At 36.5% G+C, this 14335-nt stretch overlaps 1 protein-coding gene across 1 annotated transcript in view; it reads right to left on the reverse strand.

Moving 5' to 3' along the window:
* RTN4R (reticulon 4 receptor) overlaps positions 1-14335 on the reverse strand; it is a 147186-nt gene that overhangs the window by 53138 nt on the left and 79713 nt on the right. The window contains exon 3 of the mRNA XM_072146510.1: positions 1973-2099. Within this exon, the coding sequence (XP_072002611.1) occupies positions 1973-1979 (7 nt within the window). The 5' untranslated portion in view covers positions 1980-2099. The remainder of the gene's footprint in view (positions 1-1972; positions 2100-14335) is intronic.

Here is a 14335-nt window from a genome sequence, read left to right on the forward strand (position 1 = left end):
CACCAGAATGTTTTTTCTTGGAAAACTTGGGATAATACTAAAGTATGGGCTAAAACATTATGAATGTAATTATGAAGCAGTCAAATGAAAAAACACCATCCTTGTACAGCCGTTTCATACAGCCATTTTCAAGAAGCCATTTTGAACCCATGCTTGGTGAAAGCACCAGCTACTGTGCTACAGTGGCTTTTGCAAGCAAGCAATGGTTAGAGTATTAAAAATGTTGTCCACTTTAAAGGTCTTCTTTTACCTCCTTATTCGCACACAAGTCAAATCAATATTCTTTAGGGCATTTTTAAGTTTTCCAGTCCAAACTTTCCTGTTTTTTTAAATGATCTGTAATTTTAGTTTTCTTAATTTTACACTCTCCTGCAAAATATGCCAGGCCTTGAAAAAAGCGAAGTTGCTGAATGCATATAAAGAAATAAAGAAGTTTTGTTGCACCACTTGCAAATTGATGGAAATGAAAACTCTGAAATAGTAAAATCACTGGAAAAACAGGACAGTTATGTCTGTGAAGTGCTCTACAAAATGTTGTATTAAGTTGTGGGTAAGTTGGAAGGTGATAGACTCCCTTTAAGAGTGGTTTGGGGGCATTTGATATTGATTGTCTATCCTTAAAATTGGTCTTTAGTCATGTCATTAAAGTGGTGCAGCTCAATTAGTAGGGGCTTTGCCCGGTATTACTGCTGCAGATTAGTCAAAATCATTTGAACAGGATTGTGCTTCAATAGGAGAAACAGTAACTACAAACTTATAAAGAATTATGCTTGGTCAACAGAGAAGGGGACAATGTTCTCATTGGAAAGGTTATCAAAATCAAAGGCTCAAAACACATTTTTTAAGCAGTATATGCTCATCAATATGGCTTGTATGGTTTAGAAAATATGAAATCTAAAAGGGAAAATCTAAAAACAGAAAATCTAGTTTGCCCTTGTTCCTTTTGGCTAATTTCATAGTGGAGGGTCCTACAAATCAGCATGAGCTCATTTGCCAAGATCAGTGAGTAAAAAACATCTTTTACACTAAGATATCAAAGGGATTTTTTCCATATATATTTATTTTACTAATTAAATTTAGATAGTGATACATGTGTTTTCTTTTTAAATGTATCAACTTCTATGGGACAATGCACTGTGAAGAGGTCACTGAGCTGAAAAAGAGAGGAGCTGTGGCCATTACTTGTTTTCAGTGACAGGATCCTGTATTATCGCATTCAGCTATGTAATAAGGGTATTACCTTTCTTTTTATCCTAAAAATTGTTTTCTTACAGGGGTTGTCTACTTTCAGCAAATAATTGATATTGTTTGTGTGATGAAAAGTTATACAATTTTACAATATACTTTCTGTATCAATTCCTCGCTGTTTTCTAGACCTCTGCTTGCTGTCCTTCTATAGAAATGTTCTATGTTTTCTTCCACTGAATAAAGAGTGTACTTCGGGGTGTTGCCCTTCTGTTCAGTAGACTCTGGCTGCAGATTTCGTGGGAGTTTGTGATGGACACGCAGGTGTACAAGCTGTTATTATCACAGAGAGCAATCGGAGCTGTGTAATACGGCTAATGCCCCTTCATCTCCATCACATAACCATGGACAGATTTCTATCCACTGAAAGCAAACAATGAAGCTTTCTATAGAATGACAGCAAGCAGAGATCTTTATAACTGTGAGGAATTGATACAGAAAGTATATTGCAAAACTTGTCATTATACAATTATCAATTATTTGCTAAAAGGGGACAACCCCTTTAAGACACGAGTTCTCATCTTGTACTTTTATTATATAGAGGTCAGTACCTATCCATCTACTCTCCTAACAAGTTTTCCCAGATTTCAATGCTTTTTACTCGAAGGAAAATATTTCTAAAACACACATATAATTTTAACATAACATAACTTTAATATACCGAATACTTTATTACTTGTTAATTTCAAATTGCACTTCTTTTTACTTATCGTATTGTGTCTATTACCTTGCATGTTTAGATCTTAAAATCTTTCATTTTCTTTGAATTCTCTCTTGAACCACAGAAGAGCTGTTCTTCATTCCCACAAATCCAAGCAATAAAAAAGAACTGGTACATCAATCAATGGATGTGCCTACAAAAGAGGAAATATTGTTACTAACCAATAAACCCTGAAACAGCATTACTTTCTTATATACAAAGACATGCCTGAAGCCACTTGAACTGTACTGAAATTTGACCATCACGACAGATAAATCTCATGGTAAAATTGTAAGTCTCAGCATGTATTGTGAAACAATATAAGACTTATACCTAAGCTGTATACAAGACACGCACAACAATTTACAAGGAAATACATCCCAGCAGCCATTTATACCATCTTTCAGATTTAGAGATTTAGAGGATTTGTCTATTATGACTGCTTACTTTAAACAAGATGAGTTAAAGAAATGATATATCCCACAGGATATACTGTACACGCTGCCCTATGATTCTATGCATCCCACATTGCTCCAACTTTACAATGATTCCACCTATCTTTTCTGTCTTCACATATATCAGAATGGGGCACATTTCCTAAGAATGTGGGAAACTGCACTAAAAGTGCTCTTCCCGTTTAAAATGCAGAGAGCGCTAGATTCATTAAGAACATGCGCCATGAATCATAAATCTGTCGCTTCCCTGTACTGGCCCGACAGAGTTCACCTGTACTTCTTTGTGGTGCACCATTAACATAGGGCGTGCGACAGACTTTGGATGTTAAATCAGGCAATGGTCACTGAGCACCGGAACACCCCCTAATTTGTGTCGCATGATGCCTAGTGCAGCTGCGCCACAAAATACCTGTGCAAGCAGGTTACACCTAAAAAAACGTGCAAAGTCACTCAGAAAACTGTTGCAAATGTGCCTTATTCTCTGCAAACACGTTTTTAAGTAATTGTCACACTCCTCCTTTAAAAACGAGATACAAGAGATCCTTCATGTACTAAAAAGATGGTCTTCCATTTGTTTGGCACAAAACAAGATTTGGTCAAATGTATAGTAGCTAACTATGGTCCTGCCAATATTCAGATAATCTGAAATGAGCAGATTAATACTCTGTTAACCAGTAAATTGCTATACTGTACGTCCTGTGTATTTCTGAGACTCACATTATATGAACTTATTATTATTTTACAATATTAGTTATTTTACAAAGAACTTGATATGTCTTCTGACGGTATATTGTACCTATATTGCAGTGCATAACTTTGCAAGTATAATTCGTATTATGCAAATTTTACACTCCTAGTATTAATATAGATTTACCTTGCAGCTCTTGTAAACATCAATTTTCATTTAAAATAATGAGGGTATCGTCATATTGAAAAAAGCTGCATGTGTGATAAACAGCATTTTCCTATGTGTATGTTATGGGCTGACTCATATTCATTTATTCGAGTATGATGCCCTGAATGCTTAAAAGGTACAATTATTGTAATGGAAAATTAGCATCAAAATAATTAAAAACAAAAAAAGTAAACAGACAGCAAGTTAGATTTCTGGATTGATTACAGAACTAATTTGACTAGGTTACAATCCTAATTTGAGTAGACAGGCTATTGTGACAACATTTTGATAAAGCAAAGATAAATGAGACTTAAATTATAAGAATAAATTGGCAGCTGAAATCCACATGGTACATAAAAAAAATGTACATTGGAATTACCCAAACAATAAACAATTACAGATTCCAAATGAAAAAATGCCCACAACAAATACATACATTTATAAAAAAAATGTGTGATTAAAGAGGACCTTCACCCTCGAAAATGGCACTAGGAACTGTTTACTAAAGTAAGCAGGTCCTAGTGCTACAACCTAGTGCTAGTGTTATCGGAAACCTTGGATACACCTCTGCTGTACACTAGAAACGCCAGACTGCTCTCAAAGCGCTCTGGCGTATTCATGAGGGGGGCGGTCTGAGGAGCAGCCTCTTCGCCGGACCACGCCGCTCACTCCATAGGCCAGGAGTGGCTGCCGCGCATCATCCGCATGGTACGTAAGAAAATGTACATTGGAATTGCCCAAACAATAAAGAATTACAGATCCCTGATGGAAAAATTACCACAAATGAATACATTTATAAAAAATGTTTGATTAAACACATCACAGACACAGCAGGGGATATTTATGAGGTCTTGTACACCAGTCTTTTGGCCCTGAAATAATTGCAATTCCTGGTGCAACAACAGAAACATTTCCACCTTTATGCCACCTTGACGCCAAGTACGCATGGAGGGGTGTCGAGGGAGGTGGTTTGGCAGGGACGTGGGATGGCATGGCATGTTCTTGCCCGTGTGCCTGCACACTTGTTATAGCCTGCGCCCACTCAGGCTAAATACAATTCTATGACAGGCCCTGTCAATTGGCACAGATGCCCACCAGATTTATCAGGGGGTTGGAGCCTCTTCATATATCTAGTGCAGGGGGCTGGGGGTGAGTGAACATAACCCTCAGTGTCACTATAAAGTGAAAACAATAGAAAACATAGCTTGCCTTCTGCTCTGCACTTCCTGATCCAGTCAATCATTGACTGTAGCAGATCATCATAAAAGTCAGGGATTGGCAGCAGTGACAAGACCCAAGTTCAAAGCCACTGAACAACAAAGTCGAAATGTTATTGTCCTACACACACTCTGTGGAGATGCAGGGACACCTTGTATCATGTGTAACTATGATGTTAGAGTCCTGTCACCGGAACACTGTACTTTTGGCCACCATGTTATTCAGGATGATGTACCGAGAGCAGTGGTGTGTTTCTGTCATTAATTTAATAAAGCAAGTCATCCCCACGTATTACCTTCCTTCCTCTGCTGTGTGTTTTCAGTTATTTTTTAAAAATAATGTGACAGTGTGTCTGGGGGGAAGGTGGGCATAGAATAAAGTAGTTATTCCATTATTCCCAGTCCATTCGCTGAAATAAGTGGGATGCTTACTAGCACCTGCTCTCATAAGTTTTACATAACTTTGCTTGGGACCCTATAAATGGCAAATCCACACCTAAATGCGTATGTCAGATGAAATTTACAAAATATCTATTGTACATAAAATGAATTGCAATTTTTACATGTTATGATTGGTTTTCACATTTTCTATAGTCACAACTAGTGATGAGGGGAGATGTTGAAATTTGAATTTAAAGATCCTGTGTATGATTTCGAGCACCGGACCCAGACCCCAACCAGTAACACCCAAGATCAGTGCCAGTGATTGGGTGTTAACTGTTTAAACGTCCCTGGTAATGTCGCCATTGACATATAAACTACGGAGGCTACTAACCTGCTAGAAGAACTGTGCGCCCAAAAATGGCAGTGCCCGGCACTAATGGCAGGTTAGTGTCGGTGTGCGACCACAGGCATTTAAATGCCATTGGCATTTGCCAGTGGAAATTACAGAATTAACGCCAAACTTTGAATCCAAACTTTGATGTTAGGATCTGCTCAATAAAGAGGATGTCCATTTTCAGGGAATAAATTTTATTGTTTGTTATTGTCTGTATAAATTCATAGTGGTTTTCTAGATCTCAGGTATACAAAACTGGACAAAATATTGACTCAATCAAAAACAATTATCCCAATAAGAAAAATGTTTCTCTCTCATGAGTTGATTAGATGCTTTTTCTTCAAAATGAGCATTTATCTACATTGCAGCTACCTCAGTCATAGCAGCTGTCATCCCGGTCTCCTGATATATAAACTGTAACACCTATCCCAGGAGATGTTAGTACTGACCAACTGCACAAATGCTCATCTGTTTCTATGCCCTAATTCCTATAGCATTGTTTAAGTCTTATTGGAATTTTGGAGAGAACTATTGAAAATAAAGCAGTAAGAATTGGAACTGTTCAGGAGGGAAGGTAGTGCAGGCGTGTTGTGCTACCACTTCTACTAGATGATGAGCTGTGTAAACATGGCAATTTACGTGTTGTGAAAGTGGATTTGCTTAAAATGGCATTAAAGCTTTTTGTTAATTTTTGTTAATTACCTTGTAATTTTTGAAGGATTTGCATGCGAGTTTACTGTTTTACTGTTGTTCCACTGATTTTTAATTGCAGACATATTTTTTGTAAAAGTACAAGTGTGCTGCACTGCAGGTAGTTATTATATGCTTCAGCGAGCGCTGAGAGCTACTGAAGAAGAGATGAATTTAGTTTATGTGAATATCTGTCCAGCAACTTTAGCTGCCTCTAATTGGAAATACCTATAAGAGTGCATAACCATACATATATATTAATTTGGTGAGGTTTTATTCTTTTCTTGAACCATCTGTGTTTTTAACCCCATTTCCTCAAGGCTCCATTGTTGACCATACATTGACCAACGATTGTTTCCCCAACCAAACATTCTGAAACCAAGAGGTGTCCTGGCAGCAAGCTTCACTGTAAATGCTAGGGCTGCTTATTTAAATAAAGTGAACATGTTATGAGAAAATTATCATTATAAATCAAATTTTGTACAACGTATTTTAATTTTTATTCAAGTTGGCTGTATCAAAATAGATTAAAGATCTTTCAATGAGGAAAAACATCTAATGAATGGATTGCCTAATTAAATACATTTTGGTTAAACAGAGACGATACAGCCGATCTGATTTTAATGGATATGTTTTAGAGGTTTGAGCAGATAATAGAGAACTCAGGGGGGCTTTAGCATGTTGACGAGTGAGGAGGAGAAAGTATTAAGAATTAAAGTGCAATGCCCATATATAAACATAGAAGTTGAAGATCTGTGCTGTGCCTATACATTTAAAATAACATTAACTGTACTGTGCCCACAAATACAGAGTAGAAGACATACTATGAAGTGCACATATATACAAGATAGGACTAGTACTAATGTGCTAGTATCATAGGTTGTAAAAAGATGCATATCCATCAAATCCAACCTATTATCCCAAAGTGATCCACAGGAAGTCAAAAACCCCATAAGACAGATACCAATTAGTTATAGTGTCGATATTTGCAGCATACATGAAGAATCAGTAACTCAGTGCCGCTCCTGTTTATGACAGGAAGGAAAACTAGTACTGTGAAGTGCCTATTTAAACAGGAAAGGAGTAACACTGTTCTTGTTTATGCAGGATAGGAAGAATAGTACTGTAAATTGCCTATATGAACAGGATAGGAGTACTAGTACTGAAATGCAGAATATGAGTAGACAGCAGTGGCGTAACTTGAAGCTGATGGTCCCCAGTGCAAAGTCTGTGCCAGGCCCCCGATTATAATGTATGGTTTATAGTAATAGTCTTCTCATATGGGAAAGTGTGACTTTATGGGCCCCCAAAGCCTCTTGGGCCTGGTTGCACCCCCTCTGCACCCCCTCAAGTTACGTCCCTGGTAGACAGGCAGACAGCGTTACACACAAAACCCATACACAGACAGACTGTTATTGCCCCTGCACTTTTATCTGTGTCCTGAGTATTGTGACTAACAGAGACCCTGCTGCCATATGGACTGGCACATTTAGCTGATTTACTTGTCTGGAACCAAACTTTTGCCCAATGATAGAGACCATACTCCCATCTATAAGCCTCTTGCTACTGCTGATTATCTGTCACTGATATATACTATGGGGGAAATTTATCATAATAAAGATTTATGATAAAGGCCTCACCTCCTTGTGTCCCGGCGGATACATCAAGAGGTCTGCAAAAACCTGAAAATGAAAGTTTGCAGGTTTTTCAAAATTATGGAGGCACAGGGAGGGAACACCATGCCCCCCTCCCCCCACTCCACTGGCCTCTGTGCCCCTCTACGCCCACTCCATGCCCCGTGGCAATAAATCTCCCCCTGTATCTTTGTTGTTCCTTCATTTTTCCTTCTTTTTTGCTGAAATATTGAATACAGTAACAATTTATTAAGAATACATTGAAAAATAAAAACTGATTGGAAATAATTTGTAAAAAGGACGGGCAAAAGCCTGTTTATCATATTATATTATTAAAAGATTTGATTTTAAGGGGCAGTTGGGTTTATGTATTCCATATTTGTAACTGGTTATCGGTAGAAAAGGCATCACCAACAACACAAACAATATTCATTTTTATCTTCATCTATTACCTATTTTACTATGTTACATAACCGCTCTTCTAATTTAATAGCCCCCTTCTTTTGGGGTTGCAGTTCTGATGTTTGCTTATCTGTCTAAAGATTTTTAATAGCATTCACATGTTATAAACCCATTGCAACTCATTACATTTCATTTTACAAATTACTATACATCTGTCTAGAGCAGGTTAGATCATAAAAGTAAATGTCTCATTAGTTATAATGGTTTTAATGACAGATTTGATCTTCAAGCAATGATCGTAAATCATACTTAGGGTCCAGTGCTATCTGTGGCAAAGACTACATAGTATAATATGTTGTTATAATAGAAGATTTTGTGGTATTCTGTACAAGGCTCAAAATAACAATGAGTAAATGACTGAAAAGTAATATTATACATTTTGCAATATATAATTATAGTTATCCAAATGGAACAGTAACAATTTTAATTAAATCTGTGAGATGAATACAACATAAGATGAGTGCATAGAAGTACATCTATATTGGAGATTTTTTAGTTTCAACAAAACTTGATTGTTCAGTAGGTGAAAATATGTCTTAAGATTGGACAGTCGAAACATATGCCCCTCGCAGGGGGAACAAATATACAACAGTCTCATTGGATACATAGCCAGCTACTGTATCAACTGAACAATAAAGTAAAAGGGGCGGGGGTGGGGTAGGGGCACACAGGGTGGAAAGCAAGAAAATAACATTTTTTATGACATGATTGCTGTAAATACAGTGTGTGAGGATGTATTAATGGTAGAGGATGTATCCGAGCTATATTGGAGCTCTTCTGAATTTTTCCTGTGCAGTTCATTCCCCATCCTAAACTAAAGTTTACCATATATTCCCCCCCCAGGGTTGAGGGGGGAAATCTAGTTTGTCATGTAGAAACATCATTCAGCGTAACCTATGAACAACGACATAAATGTAGCAGTTTTCTGTTCTCTTCGAGGTGTTGGTGTAATGAGAGTCCCCTTGTCTCTCACACATCAGAGAGCTTGATTAACTTAAAGTGTAACTATCATTCTGAGCAAAAAAACCCCTAAAATACATAACTCTGCTCCAGGTGCCCCTGGGATTCATTTCTCAAAGTATTTTGCCTCTCGGTCCTCATTTAGTACCTTTTTGGCCCATAGCAACCAGGGTTTCCAGCTCTCAAAAAAAACTACAATCATCAAGATGGAGGGGCGGAGCCTGCCTCCTGTCACCTCATCACAAGTCACGCTGCTGACCAATGACACCAGAGCTAGCTATCAATGCATATCCTATCTCTCATATCTATCTATCCATCTCTCATATCTATCTATGTATCTATCTATGTATCTATCTCATATGTATCTATCTCATATGTATCTATCTTGCTCCTATCTATAAATCTATCTATCTATCTAGCTCCTATCTATCTATCTATCTATCTATCTATCTATCTAGCTACAGTATCTATTCATTCATCCAAATCTATCTATCTCTCATATCTATCTATCATCTATGTATGTATCTATCTATCTCTAATATCTATCTATCATCTATGTATGTATCTATCTATCTCTAATATCTATCTATCTATCTATCTATCCATCTCTCATATCTATCTTATATCTATCTATCCATCCATCCAAATCTATCTATCTATCTACATATCTGTCTATCTATGTACCTACTATCTTAGTAAAACTTCAGCACAGCACATAAGGGCACAGCTTGGAGTCTCTTCTCTCCTGCCATTTCCTGTGGAGTGTGAGGTGATGGGGGTGGGGGGGCTGCCGTTTCTGTTTGTGTGGATTATTAGTTTATACAGTATACAGGTGTAGGGAAAGCTGAGGGAAAGATAAGTGTAAGTGTTTGGTTACATTAGTCAGTATTCATGTCAGCACATGACTGCTGCAGACAGGAGGTAATCAGCTGTGTGCAGGGAGGGGGAGGGGGGCGTGTCTCTCTTTCCATAGTCTCAGCTTCTTTCTGAAGACGGAATGCCCATAGTAACAGACATATGTGAGATTGCTGACATCTAGTGGAAGTCTACAGAATTCAAGAGGAAGGAGCAAGATTCGGGTTACTAATCCAATTGCAAAAGTGCTTAAAATTACCTGCCCTACAACATATCAAAAGTTTTTTGAAATGACGGTTACACTTTAAGGCTCCTTTCCTCTGAAGACTGAGATTTTCTCATTGCCTACAAAGTTTGAAAATTGAATGCTCTACATTAAGTACTCAAATTTGATGTATATTTATTGAAATATCCCCTCAACAGTTTTGCACACATTGCATTTTTTTACGATTACAGCGCCATCCAACACCAAAATTGAAAAAGACCTAGGTCAAATCAACGTCATTTTTCCTTGTGAATCCAAAGCTACATAAAAAAGGGGTTCCTATTTAAGATTTTAAAGTTTTCCCCCACCTACAGTTGGTGGGGATAGGGGTCCAACTTCAGTATCATTGGATAGATTTTTGAAAAATATTTGACCCAAATATTTTTAGTTTTTGGATCCTATGTGCATTATGTAAGATATTCCAACATCCCGACCTTTTTGTTACACCCTGTATGGAATCGCACAAAAGACTATTCTTTTGCTTGCAAGGCCATTCAGTAAAACGCATACATGGTATACACATAGGGCCAAGATGTGGACCATATAGGACCAATGTGCAAATTATGCTATTGTATACCTATTTATATAATCTTCCTTCATTTATATGTGATTAGAAATCTTCCTTAAATATATCTCTAATGTAAGGCAATCATGAAGTAAACTTATATTGTGAAGTAAACATCGGGACATACACTTGAGGTCATGTGATATGGTACAACCCGGTACAAATTCAAGCCAAGTGCTGCAACACTGCGATATTGCTGTCACATGTCAATTCAGTAACTAGCACCCCACACCTAAACAACAGATTTCTAATGGGTTCTGAAGCAGAATAGAAAATTTAAATTATACACATCACCCCATCTGTGCACTGTGCCTGGATTTTTAATTGAGGTCATTTGTATATAAAAAAAAACGATAACAGTAGAGTATTTTTTTCCAAGAAGGGTATCGTTTATGAGATGGCAGAGAAAGTGTGAGAAAATAGATCTGACAGCTAGGATGATGTATTATTGTTGCATCCTCAGAGGTGGCTGCAGCATGGAGGTTACCATGGAAGCCAGATGGAAGAAAAAGTGATTTGAAAAGTATATGGATTTCTGCCAAATAGCAATAATATAAAAGAGCCTGATTGAAGGCGAGTGTGTAGAAAATGTAAATAGCCAGAAACACTATTATATAGGACAAGGATTCTCAACTCTGTTTATCCATGTATGTAACAGCTTACGTTAGAATTATTGAAATGGAACTTTACATATGCACTTGTGTGGTACACCAAGTCTATAGTAGATCGACAAAAATAACCTACACCGGCGGGTAAATAAATTATCTATGGGTCATGGAAAAATATAGAAATGATAATTCAAACATCTAACAAAGAAACTGGGGGTCAGTTATTAAAGTTTTTTTGCAAAATGGTTGCTTTTTTAGCCTATAGTTTATTAAGAGGAATCTGAGCCGACCTTGTCATTTTTTTTTTTGTAGAACAATGTCCAATATTCTGACACATTCATTAGTTGTAACTTCTTATAGAAAACCAGCAAAAAATGTGTGAAAATGTATTGAAAATTGGAGTATAACTTGGTTGAGTATACATGTGAATGAGGCTTAAAGAGAACCCGTCAGGAAAATTACCCCCCTAAACTAAATTTATTTTCATAAACTGCCATTAGAAAGCATTGCCTCTATCCCTTCATTGTCCTGTGACTGTCTCAAGTTAACATTACATGAAAAAGTCACTAAATAATAGTTGTGAAATTAATTATAGGCATAACGCATTATTTGGATGCGACCAGATGTGTCATGGCCGCACCGTATATTCCCACCATTATACATCTGTTTTGACGGGAACACCTTTTTGCCTCTATACACAGTGAATGCATTTTCTTAGCAATTTAACAGATTTTCTGAATCTTCATGCTGTGACTACATAGAGTTTTATATTCTTTAAATACATAGTCACCATTTGTTAATTATAACAGTAATACATTTAAAATAAATATTCTTAATTGTACCTACTTAACCATAAAGTATACAGTACTTTACATATAATGTATATATATATATATATATATATATATATATATATATAAAACAAAAAGAAAAATGGCAACACTCCAAGATTCCATCCAAAATTCCATCCAAAAACAGTGTGGCTGAGGATGCGCTGGTCAGGTTACTATGTTTTACACTGACAACTCTAGTGTAATCAGTTATTGTTTGCTGAATTACATCACACCCATCACGCTCCTGCAGCTCTGCTTGGGTTCATCTATAGTTAATCTGCAGTTACTGACTTTCCTTCCACGCACATTACTACTTTTCTGTTCTGTTTGGTCTGGATGTCAGAGCTGTGCTCCAATCATTCCTGGGTCTGGGACTCTGGAATTGCATAAATTATTTGCTTGCATTGAGCTTGTTATAGAAACGGTTTGAAGTAAGCTTCTGATATCTTCATACTGTGTTATCCTTGATCTCTGTATTCTGGTATATTGTCTGTATTCAGACTTTTCTTCTGCCTTGCTGTTTTATAGTGTTTTTCTTGTGACCCAGCTCTGAAAACTATTCTGCACTGTTTGTTTTGTCGTATTAGTCCTCAGGAATATTTCTGCACACTTGTAAAATTTGTTTGTTTTGTCTTGTCTACATTTCTGTGTTTTGCAGGGAGGTAATGTATTTAAGTTGTCCCTATCCACCTAGGGTAAAATGAGGCAAGTAGGTAGGGATGACTGGGAAGGGGAATAGTCTCAAGGCCCCCTGTCCCCGTCATCTGTCCATTCCCAGAACCTGCATTACAAATCTATAAATTTTACAATGTAAACTGTAATAAATGAATTGAAACTTTTGTAAGCTCTTTAATAAAATGATTAAATACACATTAAAAGACTATAGTATATGTAATTCTAGTTTCAATATTACTGAAAGTATAGATATATGTAGAGGAATTATTTGAAGTTTTTAGGCCCTTATATAACAGTTGTACCGGAAGCCTCAATTATAATGTATCACTTTACAGTATTATACTCTTCATATGGGAACTCGACACCTTATGAGCTCCTGGGCCCAGCAATGACAGAACCCTCTACAGTATCTGAAGTTATGTCTCTGGTTATATCTAGTGCATATTAAATGTCATATGCACATTGGTTAAATGAGATATATATATATATATATATATATATATATATATATATATTTTTTTTTTTTTTAATGAAGCTTTACTAGGCATTTCATTATTCAACAACAGTAAGATAATCTTCTCGATACTGAAGAAATTGCCTTCCATGATAATGAAAGACTTTATATGAATTCATAAACAGCAAGAAATGTATTGTTCCACTTAATAACTGAAGAGCAAGATTTATCCCAGTGGATCGTTTACATAAGGAACACGATTGCAAAACACTTGACTTTTTCACCCAGTTTTCAGAAAAACAAAAGAAATGGAAAAAAGTAGAAAAATTTGCAGAACATCATTTATGTTGCAGGAATACAGGGATATATAAACAATAGAGTATAAAATCTTGTTCAGTCTCCTGGTATCATCATTTTGATTTCAGAATGCTTGACATGTAGAAATAAGCAGTATCTGTTGTAAGCAGGATTATCATACAGCAGAATTTTTTTGTAGTTTTGTCATATTCTGACTCTACTAACTTCTTCATACTTTGGTGTATGCAGGTAAGTAATGTTTTGGTTGGAGCAATGTTTCCGTTGCTACCAATTTAGGGACTGCACAACCTTTTGATTAGACAGTATTTTAGGGGATAATCATTTTTATACTTTATTTTGACAGATCTGGCATTTTTTCCCGTTTTCTACATGGAATTTTAATCAATCTGGAAGGAGACACTGGGAAACATTGGATGTTTCAATCTCCCTTAAATACTAGATCAATAGTAGTAGTGTGCAAGGTAGTTACATTTTTAGCTGTAGGTCAGTAAGGAATTTGTTCTCTTTATGAAGACCAAACTCAGGTCACTTTTTCAAGATTTAGTGTTAGAAGTTTTGGAAGCCATGAGTCTTATAGACAATGAATGATCCACTCAGGACTCTAAGTAAGGAATATGTAAAAAAGTTTGGGGAAAAAGGAAAATATAGTTTCTACTATTACTTTACAGCAGGCAGCTCCATAGAAGAAGTCTATCAACATGACTTGGGGTAATAGTGAAATTATTA

The sequence above is a fragment of the Engystomops pustulosus genome, chromosome 1 (assembly GCF_040894005.1).
Source record: "Engystomops pustulosus chromosome 1, aEngPut4.maternal, whole genome shotgun sequence".
NCBI lineage: Eukaryota > Metazoa > Chordata > Amphibia > Anura > Leptodactylidae > Engystomops > Engystomops pustulosus.